The sequence below is a fragment of the Stegodyphus dumicola genome, chromosome 8, assembly GCF_044657685.1.
Source record: "Stegodyphus dumicola isolate Sdum_Otavi_A_Nest chromosome 8, ASM4465768v1".
In the NCBI taxonomy this organism is placed as follows: Eukaryota; Metazoa; Arthropoda; class Arachnida; order Araneae; family Eresidae; genus Stegodyphus; species Stegodyphus dumicola.
In genome coordinates, this window is record NC_140775.1 from 28,453,230 (window position 1) to 28,480,148 (window position 26,919).

General features: G+C 29.6%; 1 protein-coding gene across 1 annotated transcript in view; it reads left to right on the forward strand.

The window, feature by feature from the left end:
• LOC118198699 (tyrosine-protein phosphatase non-receptor type 13-like) overlaps positions 1-26,919 on the forward strand; it is a 292,987-nt gene that overhangs the window by 61,872 nt on the left and 204,196 nt on the right. The window contains exons 14-19 of the mRNA XM_085821696.1: positions 3,441-3,732; positions 5,481-5,531; positions 6,899-7,119; positions 7,200-7,291; positions 11,935-12,055; positions 23,194-23,405. Coding sequence (XP_085677822.1) covers positions 3,441-3,732; positions 5,481-5,531; positions 6,899-7,119; positions 7,200-7,291; positions 11,935-12,055; positions 23,194-23,405 — 989 coding nt within the window. The remainder of the gene's footprint in view (positions 1-3,440; positions 3,733-5,480; positions 5,532-6,898; positions 7,120-7,199; positions 7,292-11,934; positions 12,056-23,193; positions 23,406-26,919) is intronic.

The window sequence follows — 26,919 nt, forward strand, 5'->3', positions numbered from 1 at the left end:
AATAGGAATGTGCCAAAACCCTGATCTTAGATCTATTGTAGAAAAAACATTTGCATTACTTAATTTGTCTAATAAAAAGTCTATCCGGGGGGTAGGGGATGAGCATCAGTCTTTGCTAAAGCATTCAACTTATGATAATCAATACACATTCTAGTTTTTTTGCCCTCATCGTGTTTTAATACTAAAGTTACTGGGGATGCATAAGGACTACTACTTTCTTTAATAATTTCATTTTTTAATAATTGATCAATTTGTCGTCTAATTTCTTCTTCTTCCGTAGGGGAAGTTCGATAAGGTCTTAAAGTGACAGGCAAATCAGAAGTCAAGTTAATTCGTCTAATTTCTTCTTCTTCCGTAGGGGAAGTTCGATAAGGTCTTAAAGTGACAGGCAAATCAGAAGTCAAGTTAATTCGTTGTGGTTCAATGTTAATTTTACCTACGTCATATTTATTTTTGGAAAACGCATTCTTATATTTATTTAACAATTTAATTAATTCAGGGTTTTCTTCCTCCATACTCTCTGAATCTGTTGTTATTTCACTACTTTGTTTTTTCACGTCACTTTGTTGACTTTTTAGTTTTACATTACTTTCATTATTTATATTAACTCGTGTTACCTTAGACATCTTATCATCATTAAACTTCATAATATTAGACTTATTACCTTCATTAACTATTATACCTTTAGACACATTATTTTCATTAGATATATTATTTTCATCAACACTTATTACCTCAGAGATATTACTTCTAGGTTTTGTCTTAACTGATGGCATTACATTACTGTTTTTTTCAAGTACTTGATCAAGTTGTACATGCAAAGAAACTCTGTTATTTACATTCACAGAATTTGAAATGTTTTCATTTCTGAGTTACCACTAAATTACTACAATCAATTTTTAATTCAAATAATTTACATTCATTTAAACCTAAAAGAACATAATCTAAATAGTATCTAACACTAACAAGTTAATTAGTTTAATAATATTTCCAGTTTTCATTTATAATCTACACATTTTATCAATAGAAAAATTTCCTTTAGTTTGCTTAATTTTAATACCTTTTACCTTTTGAATTTTTAACTGTAAATTGTTTGCAGATTTTTCTGAGATGATTGACAATGTCGTGCCAGTGTCCACGACACAGTCGACTGATCTACCATGGGATAAAAATCCCTTAATTCTTAGTTGTCAAATTCCCGAAGAATCAGACCCCGAATTTTTGTTTTCCACATTAGAATTAGTTTCAGTTTTGTTGTTCTCACTTCGAAATGGGCAGATTTGTGCCCAGTGATAACAATTTGGTATCCCTTTCTTGGTACATATTCTACAAGGTGATGGGGCTATACCATCAAAATTGCTATTAGTATGGTGACTTACAACTTTCTTTCCGTTGTTGATATTGCTGTTAGATATATTTCCAATTTGTTGAAAACTATGAGGTTTGTAATTAGATGCATTGGGTCGATTATCAACAAACGATTATTATTTCGAAAATTAGCTTGTCTGAATTGTTGACTATTCCTATCTCTGTTATAATTTTGTGAAGTTTCATCTTTAAATTCATGAATTTGTCGAAGTTTGTGGGCGTGTTCTAGCCAAGTTATCAGATCAGCAGGACTTTGAACAATCATCAAAGACTTTAAGTTCGTTGGCAAACCATCTGTCAAACCATCTAAAATAACTCATTTATCCAAATTAAGCCGCTTACCCACTTCAATTTTCTTTCGAAAGTAATTTGTGATGTCTTCTCTCGCGTTATATTTTAAATTAGCGAAGTCGCCGAAAGTAGTTAAGGTGGGATCGATAAAATTTTCTTTTAATATTTGTTCAAGTTCTGAGTAAGTTTTTAGCTCATGACAATTTTTAATATAGAGCCAGAGGGCTTTTCCCTTAATGTAATGAGAAATATTTTGAAGTTTCCAATTTTCGTCCTTATTTTGGCAGACTTTGTTAAAATAACCTAACCAAGAAATTGTCACTGTCCTTAGAATCTTCAAATGGAATAATATTTAAATCTATTGTATCTTGATTCACGTTCAGTGAATCGTCAAGATTAACGGGTTCCTGATTTGTCGACATTGTAACTGAAACTTTAAAACTTTCTTGAGAATAAAAATGTGCACTTTTATCAAAATATTTTTATAATAGTTAAAATATTTTTTTAAAACCAAAAACTCTTTAGAGTATTATCAACACTTCATAGAATAATAAACTTAAATAAAAATTTTGTATTCTCAAATTTTATGATTATCACTACACATTTCAGGATAATATCAAATCTTACTTAGAATATTATTAATTAGAATAAGACTTAAAATTTAAATAAACTCGTAATTATTTAAAGTAAGCTTTGCAATTTTAGAATTATCAACACTTTCAGAGTTAAGTACTGCTAAGCCTAATTATTTTTGCCGTGGTGGCCATGTTTGCTTACATTTGAAACAACAGAATAGTAGATTTGTTGCCAACCTACAGAAAGTAAGCTTTGCAATGACAAAGATAACGCCTTCTCTTATTATTGCGAATTAAATCATGTTTAATCCATTCTGGAATTTATCCGAGGAACTAAGTGTTTAAGATTTACTTCATAATTTTCAATACAGATATTTTGAGATTTTATGTATTTTTGCCTTGTCGTGAAGTAAAAACTGAATTAATTGAATGTGAAATAGTGAATCATCTGTGAAAAGTTTCTTTCTTTCTTTCTTTCTTTCTTTTTTTTTTTTTTTTTTTTTTTTTTTTATCTTGTTTGCTTAATTTCTTTTATACATCATTTTAGATTTATTATAGTATTTAAATAGAACATGTGGCAATGATTAGATAATTCTTAAGATGATATAAATTTTATATATTCTGAGTTTTAAAATGAATGAAACGTAATGCTGTTAAGTGAACCTAGGGCTAGAGTGTCACTACGTTAAACAAATATAGTGCATTTTAAAGAGTGCATTTATTCTATTGTGGTTTATGCGCTATTGACAAAGTACATTTAATTAAATCCAATATGTTTAAATGAAATGAAAAAAAAAAAAATGCGTATAATTTAATATTTCACACAAGGAAGTCATGTGGTGTACACATCAGATTTTTTAATATTGAATCTTTGTTTTTCTTAATCCTTATTATTATCTTTTCCTATTTGATATTGCCTTCTAAAATTTTTCATTCCCGTACTCAAAAGTCTTCAGGCTAATTCACACCAAATAGGCAACTTGATACTGTATTCAGTAAATTTTTAATAATAAACATATATTTTTTGTTTCATATGCTATGCTTGTTAACTACTGGCATGCTAATTTCCTTCATTAAACTTTTTGTAAGAATTTGGAGTTTATAATTGTAATAATTAGAAGTTTATAATTGTCTGTACTTTTTTCCTGTGACATTTGTTTTTAAAAAATATTTAAATGAGTACCTTTTACATGATTTTATTTTTAGAACTCAAGCGTTGAGGCATATTTTTTATCTTCAGCTGAGAAAGGATTTTTTGGAAGATGACTTTTACTGTGACATTGATTCAGCGATAATGCTCGGTGGATTAGCTCTTCAGGCAGAATTTGGAAATTATGATCAATCAGTGCATGGCAAAGAATATTTCCTTTTAGAACATTATCTATCTTTTTCAAACATTTTATGTTTGAATAGACTCACTGCAAAGACCAGACTACGGGATCAACATATTAATTTAGCTGGGATCTCGAAGGAATTGGCTGAATTAAAATTTATTCAAGTTAGTAAAGCATATTTGTAAAGTATATTCTTCAATGCTATTTTCTGTAGCATTCATAATTCATATTTTAAACCATTGCCTATTGCTCAAAATTTCACAGATTCTTTATTCAATATAAATATGTTTCTTATGGCTTATATTAACTAGAGAGGTACATCCTCATGAGGTTTGAGCATTCTTTCATAAGACAGTTTATTGCATTTATTTTCTTATAGGGGATATTTCCAAATGTAAAATTTTCGAAGTAGGTATACAACTTTTTGTGACACTAGCAAATAAATAGCAATAGATGCAAGACTTTTATTAATGTTCAAATATAAGTAACAAATTTCAGGACAAGGTTCACAATTAAGTTCACATGTCTCTTATCAATAATTTTGCAGCCATGCTATCAAAAATCCAGTTCTTTCAACTCTAGGTATATATTTCCCATTAGCACAATAATGAAAGCAGCAATCGTGGTGTGCATCTCATCAACATTAGCTAGCAGTCACAGTAAATACACTCAGTATGTCCAAAGCCGTACTAGAAAAAATATAATGAGATTTTAAATCAAAACATTTCCACCTTTAGAAGTTACTGTTTTAAAATGGTGGCATAAAAAAAAAAAAAAAAAAAAAAAAACTTTCCATTTCACTACATAATCAAAAGATTAATTAATCTTTCACTATAGTATGGTACTCACTCAATTATTACAGATCTTTTAAGCGATTCTTTGTTTCCATGTAGAGTTGTGTGTCACTTTTTGAAATACCCTGCAGATATTGCTATTTATATTTGGCAAATATATTTAAAAAAGAAACAAATATATTTATGATGACAAATATATTTAAAAAGGAAAGTTTTTCATTACATTATAAGTATTTATATATAAAAAGATTACTTCTGATTTTTAATACTACTTATTATTTATTTATTGTATGTTTAAAATGATCTTAATATTTTGATTACAGGTATGAAATTAAGTTCTGTAAAATTAAATATGCAATTTGAAAGCACATTGAAAAATATTCAGTCAGTCATGTATTAACTTGGCTACTGGTTTTGCTACTTGCAGCATAATAAATAATTTAGCTATTCCATTCTACCTGTAATAGATTGTGATTTTGGTCTTGTCAATTTTGTGGTACCTATGAGAAGGTCACAGTCCATGAAACAGGATTTTTTTAAAAACTTTTAGAGGGAAAAGTCAACTGAAGCTCCTAAATTTTGATTGGGCTTTGCTAACAATACAGCAAAAAATGTTTGTCTCTTATAGGCATGTTGGAATATAGTACAATGCCCTGCTACATCCCATTATAGTGTGAATTTAGTCCCCTCTTATCTTCATAGCAGTTTGAAAATGAAATCTTTAAAGAAGGGGTGGAATAACAAAGACACATTACAGTGCTGAGAGATTTCCAAATAATGACATGCTTTGCAAGTTTGTAAACATTTCATTTTATTAATCATTCTGTTTGTTGAGGTAATGTTTGAGTGCCTCATTATTAGTATTGTTTAAGGTATTAAAAGTTACTACAAACTATTTTTATAGTTATTAACCCCGAACATGTATTTAAAGATACAGAGCTCCTTAAAATAAAGTATAGAATTTATGAAAATAGTGGGAGCATGCTTAAAAAAAAAAAAAAAAAAAAAACTATCCACTCATTTTTATTTTCATTCGTTTTTTAAATTTATATTGAAATTTATAATTTACATGCTAGTCAAGATGATTTTAAAACTTGTTTCTTGTTTTTAAATTCTAGGCTATGATGAAATTTTCTGACTATGGTTCACATTATCATAAAGTTTTACAGGTAACTAACTAAAAATTTGTATTAATTTTCTGCCCACTTTTTTATGTAAATTTCACATTTCGAAATTTTACTTTTTTTTGGGGGGGGGAGGTTTTTTATACTAAAACATGTGTCTGTTATTAATTAAACATAAGAGTTATTTGTAGTAAGAAAAGTATGAACTATATTAATTTGTATGTGCATATATTTACATACTTAATCATTCACAAATGGTATCATTATGGCATTATTACTTAGTCTATTTTCATTTGTTTCTCATTTCTTAACCATCATTTTAAATGCATTTTTATTCAGATTTTTATGATGCTTAATTTTTATGCAAACTTAAAAAAACTTTAAAAAAATTATAACTAAATTTTTATTTTAAAAAGTTAGAAAATTCCTAAAGTTTAAAATTCTAAAGCTCAAAATTTAGAAAAAAGGTTTCACTTACCTCCCATTTGCTTTCCAAAGGATTGGTATTCCAGAAAGAGCTTAATAGGTAGAAAATCATCAAACAGTGCTTGAAGACTAATTTTTGTTGAAAACACTTTTATTTTCACAATTCCTATGATGAACACAAAAACAAACATAGCTACAAAAGCACAGTGTATCTAGACCAAATCACCGACAATACTAAAAGAATTACAGCTGATGTCAAATGTTTATTTATTTTTTTAACTGCACTGTATTCTTTTTTTTTGTTGTTGTTGTTGTTGTTGAGGCAATTTTCGACAAACCTGTTAATTTGATATTTTAATTTATAATTGGATTTTTATTAGTTTATCTTCCCTTTATAATATATTGAAAATACCACTGATATCTTAATTGTTATTTTTAGGACTACAATAACAGCAAATAGCAATAATACAATATTTTAGGAAATTCAGTTTTATAAATAATAACTGATGTTGAACTAATATTATGTAATATATTTTCTGCCATGTCCATTTGTTTTGGATACTTGAAACTTGTTAATTAAAATTGTTTTGAAATCTTTGACACCATTTGAGGCCTTCTCTTCAGAGATCCCCAAAGTATTTAGGGGGCACATGTTGTCAAAAAAGAGCATTTCATAATGACAGATTATTATTATTGCTGATGGTGTGTAGACTTTCGTTATTGGCTTTTTTACAAGCTAATTTTTTTAAGTAATTTTATTTTACATATATTATTTATATTAAATTTTTTATTCATTTTGTATATTCTATGTTGATCTTGACCTATGTCAGTGTTTCATTTTTGTTTAATTTGTACAATGTATGAAATTCTTTATCTTAAACCAGTGTGGCTTCATTTTGGCAACTGTAGACATTTTGATTTATTTTTACTTTTTTCTTATTTATGTAAACACTTTTTTAATACACATAAGCACTTTTTTTTTTCAGGATAAAAAGAACAGATCATCTGTAGTATGGTTGAGCATCAGATCGAAAGGCATTGCTGTTTATGAAAACATATCTGGTAAAAGAAGTTTGTGCCAGAATTATCCTTGGGAAATTATAAAAAGAATCTCTTTTTCAAAAAAGTACTTTTGCATAGCACCTAAAACTGAAAGTATTACAGGCAGACATATTGTCTATAGGTTTTATACTTCACTATTGCATAGGTGAGAATAATTTATAATATTATAAGCATAAAAGGATTTTTTTATTGCGTTTGTGAGTAAATAATATTTTATCAATTTAGGAGTCAGTATTTGTTCAATATGTCTATGGCTCACCATAAATTTTTCCTGAAACTGAAATCTGTCTCTAAAGCATCTGAAATTTTTACGGAAGGTAATTAAAAATTTATTTATTTATTCTGCATAATATTATATTTTTATTTTAAGAAATTTACATTGATTTATTACCCTTATAACACATTTTAATATGATAATGAACTCTAGAGTTATAATATTTATTTTTTAACCCCAGGTATATTTTATTAGAAAATTATTATGTTCTTACTTCAGTGGTGTACAAATCTTCTGTAACATTCTACTTTGGGGTCATAAGAGTTATTAATCCTTGAATATTGAAGTTAAAAAAGGAAGGCATTATTATTAAATTTCATGGCACAATATACTTGTTCACATAAATGTGGTGTAAAAATTAGCAAATTAGTTTGAATTGATTATTTATAAAAGTATTATTTATTATTATGTAATGATGATTTCCAAATTTAATAGCATACAATTATTTCATTGCATTAATTTAGGCCCAAAGCTTTATTTTCTATCAGAATTATTGTTTTAATGAGCGATGAAATTATTATGTATGTAGGATAATTTCAAGGTTTGTCCACAATTTAGATGCTTCTCTTCAGTTATGAGTTTTCAAGGTTCGTACCTTTATTATCTAGTACTTATTTTGAGAAAAATCTTCCTCCTCTTTGTCTATTTCCTTATCAGTCTAATCTACACATCTAGAGTTAGCTAAGTTTTTGGCAATCTAAGTCAAGCACTATTTTACCACTGATATCTTAATTGTTACAAAGGACGTTTACACATTCTTAGAATAATTTTGGTGATTCTTAGAAAAATTTAAAAAAAAAAAAAAATGTTTTAGAATAAAAATTTCTGGCAATATTTCATTATTTGAATTAAGAAATATCATCTGATACAATAAATTTATTCTTCTTTCAAAATCTTCCGTGTAAACAAGCTGTGCATTTGAGGACAGTTTTAGCACTTTCCGAAGAGAAATATTCCTATTCCATAATTCACAAATTTATGATATTAAAATTTCTAAGTGCAAAAGCATCATTATCAATCAGAAAGGGGAAAAGAAATTCAATCATTATTTCTAGATGGAAAGAAGATTGCAAATGAATACCCGAAAAGGTACATTCTGTGTCTAATGTTTCCAAAGTTAAATTGTTAGTAAGAGAGAAAATACATGGATGCAGAAATCAATAGCAATGTCTTTAAATATATCTATATCAAAAATCTGTAACAAACCAAGATTTATGACCTAAAAAAAGTTAAAAGCATAATTAATGATCATCAGCTTTTGCTGAGGTATGTGGCATATTGCAGAACAATTTGTAGAACTCTGTACAAAAACTATATAGGAGATAAATGAAGATATGTTGTGACCCTTGATGAATCATGGGTTTATCTAAATGACTGGGAGGGGGAAGAGGGAAAAAAATTTATATTTATTATTGAAAATGAAAAGAACAATGTACAAACCTCTATCCGTAAATGCAAAGAAAGTTTCAGTAAGGGTTAATGCTTGTCACAGGATTCTCTTAAAATGGGAAATTAAAAATAAGAAGCGTGGGGAGGGGTAATTTAAATCAACTCAATGGTCTATCAGGAGAAAGGCTTACATAGGGTATTTATAAAAGAAATTCCATTATTTTATCCCAATGATTTTCAAAGAATGAAACTTCATCAGGACAGAGCAACAAGTCCTACATCATCAAAGACCACTACATTCCTTGAAAAAATGAAGACTGATACAGATAAACCCTTCCATGTATTTCTGCAAAGTCCCATGATGTTTCACTTCTGGGTTATTGTGCCTCTGATCTCTTAAAAAGAGCTCTTTCTAAGTGCATACCTACCATGGTTGTTGGATTCTGGAAAGTAATGGAAGAAGAATGAAAATTATTATCCCTGGGAATTTTATGAAAAGCCCTTCTGTCATGGAAATACAGATTTATAGTCCAGAAAAAGGCTATTAGGTAGAACATTTAAAGAAATACACTTTACATTTTGAACATTACTTAAAGGGTCCTGAAATCATTCTAAATATGTGAAAATGCCCTCTGTACTTTTAGGATTTGAATAACAGAAACAAATAGAAATAATACAGTTTTGGGGAATTTCAATTTGAAATATTAAGAATGGTGTTAATATATTTCTATAATATTCTTCACACAGTTATTGCACTGTAGTTTTTCTGTATCCTAAATTTCAAGGCACATTGTGCAAATTATTTGTTATGTATGTGCAATTAATTATAAAATAATTACTAGAGCATTCTTTTATTTTTATGATTCCTTTGTATTATATAAAAAAAGTTTTAAAAAATTTCACTTTGAAGTTTTATAGAATCTTAACAAAGTTAAGTTTAAATACTAAAGTTGGTTAAATAACCATGGTCCAGTTAATTAGCCACTAATGACAGAATGCAGATGCTAAATTATAAAATTTAATTTATTCTTTTTATATACAATTGGCATAATTAGATTAGTTTTGTGAGCTTTTGAGTACAATCTGATCTGTTAAAATTTTATAGTGTGATATTTTCACTGTTGCCTAATACTGTTTGACTTTAAGTGTGTTTCAAATGAACTTCTAATAATTTTTAAATTACATCAGAAGATTATGGAATATTATTTCAATATTACCGTCAGTTTAATTTATTATTATTATATGAAATAGGAAGGTTGATGAACATAATATTTACAAACACTTGAAAATGAACCATAATTGATATTAGTGTTTGTATTCCTATTGTAAAATGTGAAGCATCTTAAATTCTTAAATGGTCTTACTTCTGTTCAGAAAATTTAACATTTATTTCAAAAAGGTTATTTAATATCTGCTTTTTGGTACACTTAAAATTTTAAGATATTTTAAATAAATACTGTTGTCTGAAATCAGAACAATTTTTTAATCATCTGCTAAAGATTTCAAATATTGTTGAGCCTTGGATATGAAATGATTTTCAGACTAATCATTCACAAAAGTTTGTTTCATAAGTGAGGAAAAAACTGTTCTCTTTTTAATGTTCAAGGTCGTAATTATTATTATTTTTTTTTCCATTATGAAAAATTTACTTTTGTGCATTCTAGGAGCATTTGCACATGCCAGAATTTTAAGTCCCGCTTTGCAATCTTTGACATCATTTGAGGCCTTTTCTCCAGAGGTTGTCAAGATATTTTAAGACACATGCTACCAAAAAAGACCAGTTATGTCAGCACTGTAAATTTCTTTCTGGAAATGTCTTTTCATTGCTATTGAATTTGATGAATTCATCTGCAAATTGTTAAATGACTTGCATCAACTGTGGCTTTTTCATCCGAGATTTTTAACTGTTAGTTGTTTTAAAATTTATTTTTACCTACTTGTCATGATTATCACTTTTACAGTGACAAATGATTTTTTTTTTCTCTTCATTGTGAATGAACTAACTTTGGGGGCTGGGGCTGGTTTCTAGTCTTAAATCATTCCAGTTATTGGTATCCAAAATTCTGATTTTACATCTAGAGATGATGAAATATATTAATTTTTTTATTTATGAATTGAAACATTAAGTTAGTTTTGTAATTTTCAGTTGCATATATTAAGTATTTATGTCAGTTTTTTTTTTTTTTTTGATACCTTAATAAACAAAAATTCCAAAATTTTCTTTTTCTGATATTATATATATATTATTATTATTATTGAGTTTCCAATGTCATATTCTTCACATAGTTTTGCTTGGGATATCCTTTATCTGTTTTTTTTTTTTTTTTTTTTTTTTTTTTTTTTTGCTGCAATTCCACTTTTTGCTTGATTGCCATCAAAACATGTTTCTGCTTTGCAGATCTTACTGTAGCTCCAGAATTAGAAATTCTTTTTGATTTAATCAAAAACTCTAATATGAGAAAAATAAGAAATTTATGATTAGTTAATTTAAGCTGATGATTTCATGTGTGTGAAAACTGTTAATTAAATTAATTTTAAGAAGAAAGATAAGAAAGTCCTTTTGACTTGATAAAAAATTAAAACTTTAAGTTTGATTAAGTAGCTGTAATAAGCTGCAGAAAATAATAAGCTGATCAAATTAAGCAGAGTTGACTATATTAATTGAATTCAAATTCACTGGAATCTTCTTAATTCTTTCCTCCTCCTCTGTCAGCAAAAAAAAAAAAAAAAAAAAAAAAAAAAAAAAAAAGAGCAAGAACAACAGTGCATTTCAAACAAGCATATCTTAGGACTTCATTTATTGTATACTGTAGAAGCTGAGATAGAAAAATGTCCCTTAACCATCAACTAACTGTGCTTTTGGCCAGTTAGCCAATATATTTCTGTTGACCATATTGTGCTCACAGCTAGCAGATGCTTAATTAGCTCACAGCTAGCTTAATTAGCTAGCAGATATTTGATGGCACCATGCTAGAATCTCAGCTGTTTGGGAGAAAAATTCATTTTATAGGATATCTGTTTTTTTTTTTTTTTTTTTTTTTTTTTTTAAGTATTATATTCTCCATGATCGCACCTTATGAGGAAAAAAAAAATTTTTTTTTGAGTTGGGGGAAGCTGGTTTCTAGTCGTAAATCATTTCAGTTATTGGCATCCAGATTTCAGAATTTATATCTAAAAATGATGAAATATATTATTATTATTTATATATGAGTTCTTTACATTAAGTTAGTTTTGTAATTTCCAGTTGCATAAATTAAGTATTTATATCAGTCACAGTCTTTTTTTGATGTCTTAAAGATTTAGATGAAGAACATCCTTATGATAAATCAGAAGTGGAGAAGGAGATTGGTTGGGATCTTTGTGATAATGCTGATAAATTTGAGCTGAGAATATCCAAGATGGCTAGACGCATTAATAGGTATTTTATTTGTCTTGTCTATTTATTGATTAACTGCTTAATGTTATTTTGTGTTCTCTGATTGACTTAAAAATTTGACTTTCATGTATGGTTATATTTTCCCATTTTAAATTTTTTGCTGTAGAATCACCACTTGTATAAACTAAACATCTACTTGGTTTGATTTCAGTGATCATTATTGTTAACATATTGACTGCTATGGCAGATTTCGGGTTCCGATCTGAGAACTAATTTGTTTTAATCCAGTTATAATATAAAGTAACTGCCAAATATATACAAAAGATTTTTTTTAATAATTGGTTTCACCAATTATCTTGAACATGGTGTCTGTATCAGAGTTTTTCACAGAAACTAACCATGTGTTAATTAAGTATATGTTAATATGATAAATAAGAGCACTGCAAGTTATCTTATAGTTATCTTATATATCGTAATATCTCGCAAGTTGACAGCCAACATGCTAAAATATATATTCATTTGCCTGATAAATGATGACATTTTCAAATTAAATTAATATTTTCATTAAAATATATTTTCATTTGCATGATAAATGATGACATTTTCAAATGGATGAAGAGTAAAAATCTTAGTTAATATCATATAATTCCTAAGATTCTATTCCTTATATAAACTATTTGCTTGTTCTTGGCAATTCGATTTGTATTATAGTCTTGTATTGAATCCATAACTCTAAAGAAGTTCAGTTTTGAACACATCTAGTTTGAAGGGTTTTATCAAATTATTATTAAATTATTATCAAATTATTAAAATTTTATTCTTCTAAGTATTTAAACTTGGAAATGTTTTTTCGATTCTTAGCCACTTGCCATCATGCCACATTATATATTCAGTGAACATTGTAAGGATGTAGGGAAGAGACAATGCTTTGTCTGTTAGGTGTGTTAAAATGTGACAATGCTTTGTCTGTTAGATGTGTCTGTTAGGTGTGTTCTTTCTCTTTTGTGTTCTGATTTTGTATATACTTTGAATAGAATTCATAATGGAAGAGAATGTAAATATTTTCTTATTCCCTACTTGCTCAAGAGTTGTTTTATAATTAGCTTCTTTTTATTTTGCACTCAAAAGCAAAGCTACAAGTGTTGATCGTATCTTGACTATTTGATTTCATGAAAGACAAAATAAAATTATGTATAAAAATTATTATCTTCTTTGCCATCTTCAGCTTTTATCTAAAAAAAGTAACTATAAAAAGAAAAAGTAGATAATATGGTTGCATAGCTTATGATCGTGCATAGGCAAACATATATCAAATGTTCTCATATTGGAAAGTGTATGAATTATCAAGTACATCATAATTAGAAACTTAATTCTTATTTACAACTTTATTAGTTCATTAGACTTTATGCATCATAATTTGCAAAGCATAATGTACTTATATATGAAGTGTTTGCTAAATAGTTTAGGTCAGTGGTTTCAAACTGCCATCCCGCAGGCGACATGTGGCCCCTAAATCAATTGTATTCAACTCATGGAGACATTTCAGTTATAAATAATTGCAAATACCGTGTTACAAAGATTTCAAGATTTTAATGTTTGAAGTCTGAGTTTACATTATTTTTATTACCATTTAAAACTAAGATAGATAGTGCATCAGAAAATCTTTATTGGAGCTATCTAATGTACAATGTGATATATATCTTATTCAAAGTTTTGAAGATCTTTATTGGAGCTATCTAATGTACAATGTGATATATATCTTATTCAAAGTTTTGAAGATACATTTGTTCATACTTTTAAAAAAATAAATAAATTCACTTCCAAATTTTTGTATTAAGAATAATCGCTCTGCTTGTTGATACATTTATGTGTGAGCAGCGTTTTTTCACAGTTGAAAATTAATAAGCAACAAATCCAATTGATCGATGAGCATCTACAATCCATGAATTAAGATAATTTCTCTCCAAGGCTATAAACTTTATCAGAATCGAAATGGCTTCAAGTGTCAAGTTGTAGTAAGGAATAAATAAACTTTACAATTATTTACATACATAGTTATATGTACAGGTAGCCCTTCCATAATACGGCATCCTGTAACACGGTTTCGCTATAATACAATTCATAAATTGCGAGAACCCTCCTACAACGTGGTTTTTCTATAACAAGGTTTCGCTCTAACACAATAAGAAAATTGCAAAAGCAGTCGAAGAAATTTAATGAACTCTGCACGAAGATTTTCCATATTGTGCAAAGCGCCCATATAGTCATTTAACACATAATAATCCTTGTTTCGTAAGTTCTGCCAGTTGTCTTCCAAAATCTGCTACCTGTACGAACAAATGTCCTCAGATGAACAAGATGTCCCCAGATAACAATGAAGAAACCTCACTAACGCAGAAAGTAAACAGCATGAGGTCACAATAAGTGCTCTAAAGTGTACAATCTGCACATTTGGCTTCCAAAATTCGAATCCTCGTCTCCATTGCCTGAAAACAAGTGTCCAGTGCTTCTGGTCAGCAGTTCTGCGTTGAGCCATGGTGTGTTAACCCTTTGACGCACGCGATATTATTTTTATAATTTTTTTAACTAAAAACTCTAGAAATTGAATATTATGATCCTAGAGACAAATAATATATGAATTTAAAAAAATCTACTCTTGCCCATTGTTTTGTGGGTGGTGGTCGCACTGTGAAACCACTGTACGTCTAGGACTTTGAAACTTACTGATGCAGTAGGAAAAAAAAAACTTACCATTTCCCGCACGCATTTCCAATAAATGATGAAATTTATGGATTTTAAAAAAATATCTGTAAGAATTGCATGATATATAATTTTTTTACATTATTTTACAGAGTAAATCGTCAGAAAAAATTAAAAAATAAACATTTATGTAATTTTTCTATAGCAGTGAAAATATAAGTGCCTACATAATAAGGACATTTGGATAAATGGATTAAAATACTCAATAAAATAAAGATAAAAAAGAACTCAGTGTTTTTTTTATTATTGTTTTTTCTTTTATTTCAAGGAACAAATGTTTTTTGTGACACTGTTCAAAGCATGTTTTGTCTCTTTGGTACATGCATAGACCCACATTGCACGTTTCGCACATACATCTTGTTCTATGAGGTTTCTTCCTTGTTCTACAAAATGTACACTGCTTGGATTTAAATTTCACTGGTATATGTCTAGCGTTATTTAGTTTCTTTTCATCTGGCACATGAAATTTGTGGTTTTTTATGTTAATGGGGGGGGGGGCTTGGTCTTTTGGGCTTTGTATGGATCGTTCGTTTCCCATTCATACTTATTTTATTCGTATTTCATCCCAAAATATTCAGAAAATATTTTTAATTTAAATAAAACTTTTATGCAATTTCTATTTTTAATTATAGCAAAGTATATTTACAATAAATTTAAACCACAGGAAATAATTTATAAAATCACAATACTAGCTTGGGGAGCAAGTGTGTTGATGTCATAGAAAAGTATTTGGAAAAGAAAGACCTTTTTACTGGGCAGGTGCATATATTGTTTAGTTATAAAATAACTCTGTGGTTTCAAAGCCCTTTATCTATATTCGGGTAAAAATAAACATTCCTATTTGAAAAGCAAGCGAACGCCATTGAGAAGCAAATGCCAGTGGTTTCAAGGCGCGACCACCGAGCTTTTAGAGGATTGTAAGCATTGTGACACAATGCTCTAGTGGCGCTGTGGTCGTGCCCTGAAACCACATAGCAAATGCCATACATATAGAATTTTTTTTTATATATGCAGTTTAATTACTGCAATTTTTTATTGTTTATGATAGAAATCATGATGTGCGATGACTAACTTTTGAAATTTAAAGTTGTTTATATTAATAAAAGGAAGTTATTTTGTCTCATCAGAAACGAATTTTAAAAGGCATCCGATCTGAAGTATTAATACCTAAAACATATATGATTCTACAATCATTTTGTGTTATTTAGATGTAGAAGATCAGTAATCAATTCATTTTTACTCAAAAATTTCGGAAAAAAGAGGAGAAAAAAAATTTGGAAAATGTTGGTTTCAGGGCGCGACCACAGCGCGTCAAAGGGTTAAAGAATACCTTTTTCATCTTTAAGACATTACGTTTCAGTCCCCAAACATGTCCGATAAGGATAAAAAAAACAATGTTTAAGAGGAAATTCATTTCTTTAGAAGTACAGATACAGATCTTGGACCATCTTTTAAAAGGAGAAAAGGCATCTCACGTTGGAAAAAAGTTTTAATTGGAATGAAGCAACAGTCCCGATTATTAAGAGAAATAAGAAATGCAATTGCTGCAGGATCTTCGACATCTGTAAAACGTGCAGTTCGCCTCCCCCCCCCCCGGGCCACAGTAATTGAGAAGATGAAAAAGGCATTCAGCTGTTGGTTTGATGATAGCTGTCGAAAAAGAATTTCATTGGATGGTAAAATCATTGAACAAAAAGCACTCAAAATTTTCAGGCACCTCAAAGAACATGGAAAAAACTTTTTCAACCTAGATTTTCTGGTAAGTAAGGGTTGGTTTGAAAATTTCAAAAAGCATTTTGGAATTCATATCGTAAGGAGAATCTGCATCGGCTGATTATGAAGCTGCTAGGATATTTCCTGAAAAATTTCAAAGTATTATACAAGAACAAACATACACAGCAGTTCAAGTTTTCGATGTTGACAAAACTGGGCTTTGATGGAAAAAAATGTCCGGTAGAACTTTTATATCGAAAAACAAAACAAAACAAAAAAAAAAAAACTGCATTCTGATTTAAAGTGTTTAAAAATTGTCTAATGCCACTTTTGTGCAGTATAACTTTGGACTTTATGACAAAACCCTTGTTAGTTTATAGATCTTTAAATCCTCGTGCCTTTAAAGGTATAAATAAAAACACCTTACAGGTATATTGGAAAGCAAATCCAAGAGCTTGGGTAGCTGAGAATATATTTAAAGACTGTTTTTTTTTTAATTGTTTTGTGCCAGATGCTGAATGTTATTTAAGGCAGAAAAATTTGAGCTTCAAGGCGCTTAATACTATTAGATAATGCTCCATGGCAAAATACTGTTCCTACCACATAACACTACTTCGTTACTCCAACCATTGGATCAAAGTATTATTTATGCCTTTAAAACGTATTACATAAAAAGAGCGTTACAGTAGATTTGAGACATAACCGATTCAAAAATCAATGAATGTTATGAAAGCTTGGAACACATTTTCAATCAAGAACTGAATCGACATCATGTCTTTGTCGTTGAAAGAACTTAAAGCATCAATGTTAAATGCATCTTAGAAGAAGATTTTGTCTTCAGTTAAAATAGAAAACGTGTGTGAATCGTCAGAAAATTAAATTGGTGGCATATTAGAACTTGCTAAATCAGTCGGAGGCGAAGGTTTTGTGGTCATGGCATCAAAGCTGTAAACCAAATCGCTTCTGAGGACTCTACCACTGATGAAGATTGTGAAGATAATAACTTAACATTAAAAAAAATTAAAAGAAGGCTTACGCTTATCTGAAAATCTCAAGTTATTTTTCTTGAGTGTAAATCCTTCCGCTGAAAAAACCGAAAATTCAAAAGGTGAGCTTCAAAACTGTCTAGCTGAGAAATTTAAAAATGACCCGGTAAGAAGTAGTAAGCAAAGTAAAATTACAGATTTTTTAAAGAGGGAAGAAAATTCCAGAACTTTAAATCAAGAAAGAAATTCTGAAAGTGAAAGCGATCTCATTCCACCGAAAAAACGTTCTCTGTTGATTATACTGAGCAATGACGATGAAGAAATTTATTAAACTAAAGTTGCGTTAAATTAAAATATGTAATATTTTTGTTTTTGTTTTGTACATACAAATATATTATTTAATAAAAATTAAGTTATTTATGTATAATTAAAAAACATTTGTTTTTAATAAGTTTTCGAAATGTAACTCCCTTTTTATACTGGCTTTGCGTCTTGTACAACATGGTTTCACACAACACGGCATTTTCTAGAAATCTATCTACCTTGTTATACGAGGATTACCTGTATTTTTATTTATATTTCAAAGAAAAATTTAGTGCATAAGAGAAAGAAAATAAGTTGTTATTATTTATTCTCAAATTTTATCTGTTGGGGAAAATTTTCTCTGGAAAGTTCACATTTTCACAATTGCTTTCAATTTAAATTAAAGAAAGTTATAACTAAATATATTAGAATTAGATTAAAGTAACATGCCGAATAACGATTATCGGAGAAGTTGAACAGCAAGAATCAGTATAATGTTTGTAAATTTTGCAGGACAAGTTTCGATGGTTTATATACAGAACTATCTTCTGGAATAGAAAAGGAAATAAATCAAGTTACTGGTGCCATCTATTGATCAAAGAAGAAAACTAAAACATAATTTCTTCAAAGGCTGGTGATAAAAATCGATTGGAATTAGGATTTTTAACTAAAACAGAAAGTTTTTTTTTTTTTTTTTTTTTTTTTTTTTTTGTGAAATACCTCTAGAAAATTTAATTCACGAATGAAGATTTTTTAAAAAATAATTTTGGCTGCAGAAAAACAGAAAATGTGATTTTCTGACCAGCAGTGCTGGGCAACAGAGGATTTCTGTGTTTTCTTTTTCCTAACATATACCTCATGTCCTTTAACCTTTTCGCAATGTCGCACCTTTGTGTAAGACGCTCATGCGGGACGGAAGAGAATCGAAGGCAGTCACCGTACAGGACAGAGGTTTTGTGTCGCTAAACCTAATTTTATAACAAAAATCCGAAAAACAAAAGTTTCACTTCGATCATTGTAATTTTTGGTATCATTTTAGATTATTACTTGAGGTATCATTTTAGATTATTACTTGAGGTATCATTTTAGATTATATATGTTAAAATTAGCCCTTAAAACATTTTTTTCTTTATTTTACATGAAAATATACTTAAAAAATTGCTTATCTTCTTAAATAATTTTCGAAAGCACTATTCAAATTATTCCAAAGTTTTAATTGATAAAATCCATCAATAAAGTTTAAAATTAATAAAAAGAACACAATAAAGACTATTTACAGTAAGAAGTAACAAAATTTTAAATGAAAACGAGTGTGGTAAATCTCAAAGCACAGAGAAGTATCACTTTGTAACTCTTAGAAAAAGTATCACTTTTTAACTCTTTAGAAAATGATTCAGTATTCTCATTTGCGTTAGTAAATGGTTCACTAACCATACTAGGGTATTCTTCCTCTGATAAATAGCGCCTTCTCGCCATAATAGGCTGGAGGTGAGGCTTACCTAAATAAAAAAAGAAGGAACGGAAATATGTCTGAAGGCAATGCAATACGTAAAAAAACTCCGCACAGTAACCCTAAAAGACCGTACATAGTAGAGGGAAAAAATAGAATAAAAAAAGGAATTGGATATAAATCAGATACGAGAATGTTTTCATTAGCACGCAGCGATTTAAAGAGCCCACCTCTGTTTACGCTTTCCCTCCGCCCCCCCTTGTACAGCTGATGAGTAAAATACCAGAGTCAAGCAGAATGTATCAAACTCAAGGTCAGGAACCTAAAACTGTGTTCATTTCAAAAGTAATGGACACAGGATGCCATCTAGTGGCCTTCAGAAAAAGTTCCACCTTAAAATGCGTATACGCATCACCCGTCCTCTGAATGCAATCTTTACTGATGCGTGGATGGGATGCCCAGGTGTAAGAGATGTTCTTAGGGAATGCGTATATGGGACGCCCGTCCTGAAAGGGTTAATGTGAAATTTTAAGGCCTCGTAGTTTGACCAGTAAATGTTTCTTAGTTTGTTACAGTATGCTTATACACAGTTACAATTGGTGCTAATTATGCTACTTGGTGACATTTCATGATTGAAAGAATAATACGTATTTTTTTTTTTTTTTTTCTGGAAATTTAAAATTTTGAAGTATTGCAAAACATGTAAAAAAATTGACTGGAGGTTATCTGTTCCAAACAGCCACTGGAGTCATTTAATCTGCAAATTTACTGTTCCTTTCGTGACTTGGTTTTTTTTTTAAGCAAATTTTTGTTACAAAATGTAAGTGATAATTATTTATGTTGATGTACAATTTCTATTCGTAACTACTTTATGCAATATGGGATGATGATATGAGAAATAACAAACATAATTCATTAACTATGTAGTAATATTTCATGTGAATGTAAGATCTATAATCAAATTATTAAGGGTACCTGGATAATTTGACGATACCATGCTCATATTAAAGTGGTGTTTTAGAAAATCCAATGTGTTTTCTTTTCTTGTCTATATTAAAATATTAAAATCTTCCATTATAATAATCAATATCTATATTAAAATCTTCCATTATTGGATAATCAGTACATCTGTATCTATATCAAATTCTTCATCAGTGAGCAAACTTGTCTCTGAGTATCTCATAAGCACACTAGAGAAAAACAATTTTAAATTTTCTGAATTAGCTGATGGATGAATGTATACCAGATGCTAATATAACATGTGACTGTCCATTAATTGTAATATCGAACACACATATCACTGGTCCCTATTTCTTCTATCCTTCTGAGGTTTAAAGTGAACTGAAGTGGATTACAATCAGCAATGATCTTTTGATTTCTACAGTGATTCCACCTCTGGTTTCAACAAATTTTTTCTTTAACTCATTTAAAAATACAGTCAAAAGTCGTTAATTCGGACTCGTCGGGACTTCGGCGATTCCGGATTATAGATCATCAGTTTAAATCTGGTAAAATGGCATGCAGAAATTATAAAATTAAAAATATGAAGCCGTAATTTACGAAATAAAGAAAAATTATGATCTAAAGGGTATCAAAATTTACAAAAAAAAGCTTAATATTTATTTGTTTACTTTATTAAACGTTTCTTTCAATGTAAGTTGTTTAAGTTGCTTCGTTTTTTTATGTGATAATACATTCTCTTTAATTCTATAAGCAGACATAATTTCTTGTTCAGTTACAAAGTTCTGCTGTTCAAGTCCTATAATTGCTGTGTCGAGAATACCGACTCATTTGTCAATCGAAATTTTTTCGTTTTCAATAACCTCTGTTACTTTCTTCGCTATCGGAAGCGAATTATAATGACGAGGCATTTGATTTAAATCCTATCAAAGACGAAGTCGAGATGAAATACTAAATTGAGTAAGCAATTATAAGCCAAATAAAATAAAAACATCTGCCCTTAAGATAAGGATAGTGCTGACAAATCAACTTCCAATTCATTGTACGCCGCTGCGGCGTTAAAGATAAACAAAGTTTAGATAAACAAACGTTAAAGTTTAGATAAACAAAGGACATGTCTTTATCCATTTTTTGCAGCAATTCCACTTTTTGTTTAATGGACACCAAAAGATACTTTCGCTTTGTATATCCTTTACATATTAGTAAATATATATCGGAAATTCTATTTGACATAATCGAAAGTTCAAGCTTACTTTTATAAAATTGCTCTAACAGTCTGCAAAAAATAATAATCCGGATCCAATTCAAAGATTAAGGAACAACGCAATCTACAACATTAACTGAAATAGATAATTAGATAATTTTAGCTTAGCTTATCCCGTCCGTTATACATTAAACGCGCATTCATAAACGTATTTTGCGCATACGCAAATTCGCAACGGTAGAGGTCTAACGCGCATGCGTCAACGTGACGCATGCGCAGAAAGTTTGTAGCTTTGAGGTCCGGATTATAGATCATTCCGGATTATGGGTGTCCGAATTAACGACTTTTGACTGTATTACTAATTTCAGTGAAACGAAATTCACAAACTGTATTGCCATTCAGGATCATATCCAGCAAGTAACTGAGCCAGAGCCATCGATCAGTCGTGAATGCATCCCTCGAGGAGAGGGGATGCAAGGCCCTCACTGTGCATGTACGCAGCATATGATATCATCAAAATTCCTGTGATTTTTGTAAATTTTATCGCTTAGCTGTGGCTGAATTGCAAATTCTAAAATTCATTTTGCATTTTGTAGTGTACACCTTCATCTGTGAAATGAAATTTCAGTCAATTCTTTGTATTTTGTAGTTGCAAAGATCTAATCATTTCTATAACCTGTAAATCTCATATTCTTGTCTGGTGGAGAGCTTTCACTCAGCTGCTTGCTGGATGCGATTTGAGAATGATTGTACGGTTTGTGAATTTTATTTCGCTGAAATTAATAAAACTTTAAAATGAGGAAATAAAAAAATTTGTTGAAACCACCGAAAAGCAAGTGATATGGCTGCCTACAGGAATCTTAAGAGCATTATCCATTGCAATTCATTTCAGTTTACTGTAAATCTTTGAAAAAGGATAGAAGAAATAGGGGCCAGTGATGTATGTATGGTCGATGTTACAATTTATGGACAGTTGGGTTTTATATTGGCACCTGTATCTATTCATTCATGATATGTTAATTCAGCCGATTTACCATTGTTTCTCTTTAGTGATGAGATTCTCTATGAGATATTCAGAGTCAGGTTTTCTCATTTATGAACAGTTTATTATAGGTATGGTTGTACTGGTTATTATGACAGGATATTTAAATATAGACAAGAAAAGAAATTAAAACACACTGGATTTCCTAAAACAATGCTTTAATCTGAACATAGTACCTTTGAACAAACCTAGAACTCTTAACAACTCGTTTATAGATCTTAAATTCACACAAAATATTACTACCTACTTATTGAATTATGTTTGTTTTCTCTTGTATCATCATCCCATATTGTATAAAATAGTTAACAGAAATGTATACAAACATGAATAAATATTATTTATATTTTGTAACAATTTAAAAAAAAATAAGTCCTGAGTCCCGAAATGAACATTAAGTCTATGCATTAAAACCCAACAGCCGTTTGGAACAAAAAGCCTCCCATCTTTTTTTTTTTTTTTTTTTTTTTTTTTTTTAATAGAGTGATTTTAAAAAGTGAGTTTAGAAGAAGCATCATTATTTGATGCTTTGTTTTCCATTTTCATTACTGTTGTTCAAAAATTTTAGGATGAGGGAAAAAAGTAATAATAAGCCATTAATATTATATTAAAGTTTTTTTCCATAGTTTCTTTCTTTTTATATAATAATGATCATTTAATAGTAATTGAAGCCTGAGCAAAAATGGATATATAATGATCAACAGTAAAAGTTGTATTTCCAGTTTGAAAGCAAAATAAGTGAGAATTATTTTCTTCTACTTGCAGTTTAAAGAAGAGCTCAAAATTTCTCAAACAAGATTTCATCTTTTCCAAGTCAGAGAAAGGACTTTGCAAAAATAACAGCTTATCGTCTATAGAATTAGATATTATGAGAAAGAGAAAACTTTCATCAAATCTTGTGACTCGATCATCTTCGGCTCCAGATCCTGTGAAGAAAAGTGATTATTTTTCTGGCAGCAAAGTACTTTCTGTGAACGGTATGTTAAATTCAGTTTTCTAATTTAATCTTGTATTGTTATAAGATTATTTAAAATTAAGCGAGATGTGATTTCTTCTCTTTGCATGAATGCAATGATTTGAGGCTGTTTGGCCCTCTTTACAGAAAAAGCTTGCATGCATGAAAATGCAAAAAATGCCAGAGTAGGAAAAAAAATGTGAAAATATATCTATTTTTAACAGACTGTGAATAAAAAATGGATTCTAATGCTACATTGCTATGAGATATGAAATATCACTAATTTTAGACCAAATGTTAAGGTAAAACAAAAACTTAATGCGATTTCGTATGAAAACACAGTTTTAGCCATTTATGTGGATGTTCGTTTTTATTGATACTGAAATTTTATACCGAAAAATAATTAGCAACAAAATCTTTTTGAGAATAAGGTGAAGAAAAGCATACAATAGGGTATACGAATATTTAAAAGGCAATATCTAAAAGGCTGCATGATTAAATGCAGAGCAATGGAATTACCATATTTGCTCCGCTCCAAAACATACAATTTGTTGAGGAATTAGTCATAACAACGATAAAAAAATTACTGATATGCAAAAATGTTTTTAACTATAAGCTTTGTTCAGAATCAAAATAACATTAACCTCGTTTTCCAAAAATAGATAATGCAACTGATAAGAAAAAATTAAAATTTGAGTCTCAAATTCTGAATATGCAATGAGCAGCAAAAATATCTACAGAGTGCTACATATAGATGATGTTTCATAAATGGTTCACATTATGAAGCGCAATTAATGAAAAGAATTTTGGTAACCTAAAGGAACATAATAAAATAGAATTTTGGTAAAAGAAAATAATAAAGAGAATTTTGGTAATCAAAAAGAACACTTTCCTAGAAATCAATAAAAAATTAGATATTTTGTCTTAAAAGATTAAATTTAATAAATTACTATATTAACTCGAATATAAGCACTCACCTTTTTTGTCTACATTTTTTATTCTAAAATTTTGAAGGTTCTTGAAAATGAATATTTTGATAGATAAAATTATAGAATAAGAGAGGAAGGAGTTTAATTACTAGTGTCAGACTATGTAGTGTGATTTTGCTATCTAAATACTAAATAAACCACAGATAACTGCAGTATATATAAACTGTGTAACTAAACCTAATTATAATAGTCATATCTAGCTGAGTGATTTCAGTTTAGGCTTACATCCATTATACTGGTCAATGGTATGCTCTATAACAACATTGTGTTGCTGATGCTTCCTAATTTTTTTTTCAGTGTAATCTTCAAATATTTAATTTAATCGTGTAGCTTACCTTTCAGTCCAATCAGAATCAAACAGGTTCTACTCAAAACTATAGTTTAATCAAATAATCAGCTACATTCTCATTTATTTCTTAACATTTATCCTAAAATGTAAGGAGAGTCTTATATATGAGTGGCTTATACATTCGAATAAATTTGGTAATATAGTAAATTAAGCAAGCATCAGTTTTTCTAAGCTGAGAGAATCATGGATATTGTTGAGGAAAATCAAATGTATTAAAGAATCACAAATCACATTTATCAGTAGAATAAATAAATTTAAAAAAATTTCATGATTGGTTTTAATTTCTGTATAAGTTGCTTAATGTGCACTTTAAGATAATATCAGCATTTCAGAATGGAAAAAAAAAAAAAAAAAAGTTTTTAATTCTATATTTAAACAGGAGTTCTATTTTCCTTTTAGTAAATTTATAAGGAAGTGTTGCATTTCTGCTCTCATGGTGTAAGTAGCTAGCACATCCATCTATTATTGAAAGATCCGTTGTTTGAATACCTGAGAGGCAACAGTTAGTTTTTTAATATTTCTTAACCTTAAAATTGTAAGGTTCTCTATAGCATACACGGAAGATTTAAAAACATGAGGATCCCTTATGTCGAGTTTTGAGATTAAATTTAGGCATTTCAAATGACCATGAACGATTGAATTCGATAAATTTAATCTCTCAGCAATCTCACGAGTAGTTATTTTCCCGGTTTGCAACAATAAATGCCTTTTTTGTGCCTTCATCAGCAAAAATGGGGTGCACCTTATACGCCGGTACTCAGTTCATTTGGGGTTAGCATTTCACAAGTTTGTGAATAGGTCAAAACTCCTTGGGATGCTGCGAAAACAGAGACAGTGGTTAAATCATTTAAGAAGTGTGGCATTAGTAATGTGCTGGATGATACAGAGAACAATATGTCTTATGAGGACTCAGATGCTGATTTAGAAGAGGTTTCAATTGACTCTTCATTTAGCTCTGGAGATGAGTGTCTGGGTTTTGCCAAAGAAGATTGAAAGGTGTTCTTTTCCAGATAGACTGGGTATTTGAAAAAAGTATTACTTTGTATTTGCATTACTTTATATTTAAAATACTGTAAAATCATTATAATGATCAGTAATAAAGTTTTATCCTTCAAAAATGTGTATGAAAAAGGGGGTGCATCTTATACGTCACCGTCTTATACACCAGCAAATACGGAAGTTCCGTTTGCTGCTAACAGATAGTGCTATTCAGACGGTTAATATTGTAAGCCATAAAACTTTTCAGCCAGACCTTGTATATATGCCCTCACAAAAAGGTTTTAAATTATTATTAACAATTCCCTGACTTCAAAATTTTTTGCACTTGTTTGATTCTATTCACATAGTACTTCATAACAAATAAATCACTGCAAGCAGATCTGCCATTGCAGATAATTCTTTATGGAAAGATGATATTTAAAGAAATTAAAGTTGTCAGATCAAGAAGCCCCAACTTGTCAGCAAACTGTGGTACTGACTGCTACATAGTGTGAATTTACACAGAAACGTAAGAAGGGTTTAAAGCCCTTTTTATTCAACTTTTAAAATAACAGATGCGTCCACTTGACGCTCACAAACTACGCTGACCCGGCAGTTTAACTGAAACACAACGTAGAACTGAGAAATAATGACTGGATGAATAAATAGCGAGATCACTATCCACGAGGCTCTGAGATCTTAAACTAACCTAACCACGTTTTAAATTACCGCTGAGATTCAGCGAGCTTACTGATAAAGCAGTTGAGAGATCTAGCAAAATCTGCCGAGCTAGGCACACAAGCCAACACGCGCGGTTCTAAATTTCTACCGAGCAATATTCACATTCGCAATTCAAGTAGCACACCTACAATCTCTTTTCCTTTCTATTTAAACTCAACTTACTTCTGCTAAATTTAAATATACTGCGCACTACTACAATTTACATACTCTAGCACTGGCAATTCTAAGGGAAAGTAAAGGCTAGACAAGAAAGATAACTTAAAATAAATGTTAGTTAAAATAAATATAAACCCTACAAAGTAATTAAATTAAATGTGCCAACAAGTAAACAAAGCATCGACAGAGCAATCAAAACAGAACATCAGAACTAAAAAAATTTGAAATTCGGCCATCAGAACTCAAAATTTTCCGACTTTAAAATGGGTTTTAATGACAAATTGTTGCAACAGATATTGTTACAAGTAATATATTGGTTCCCC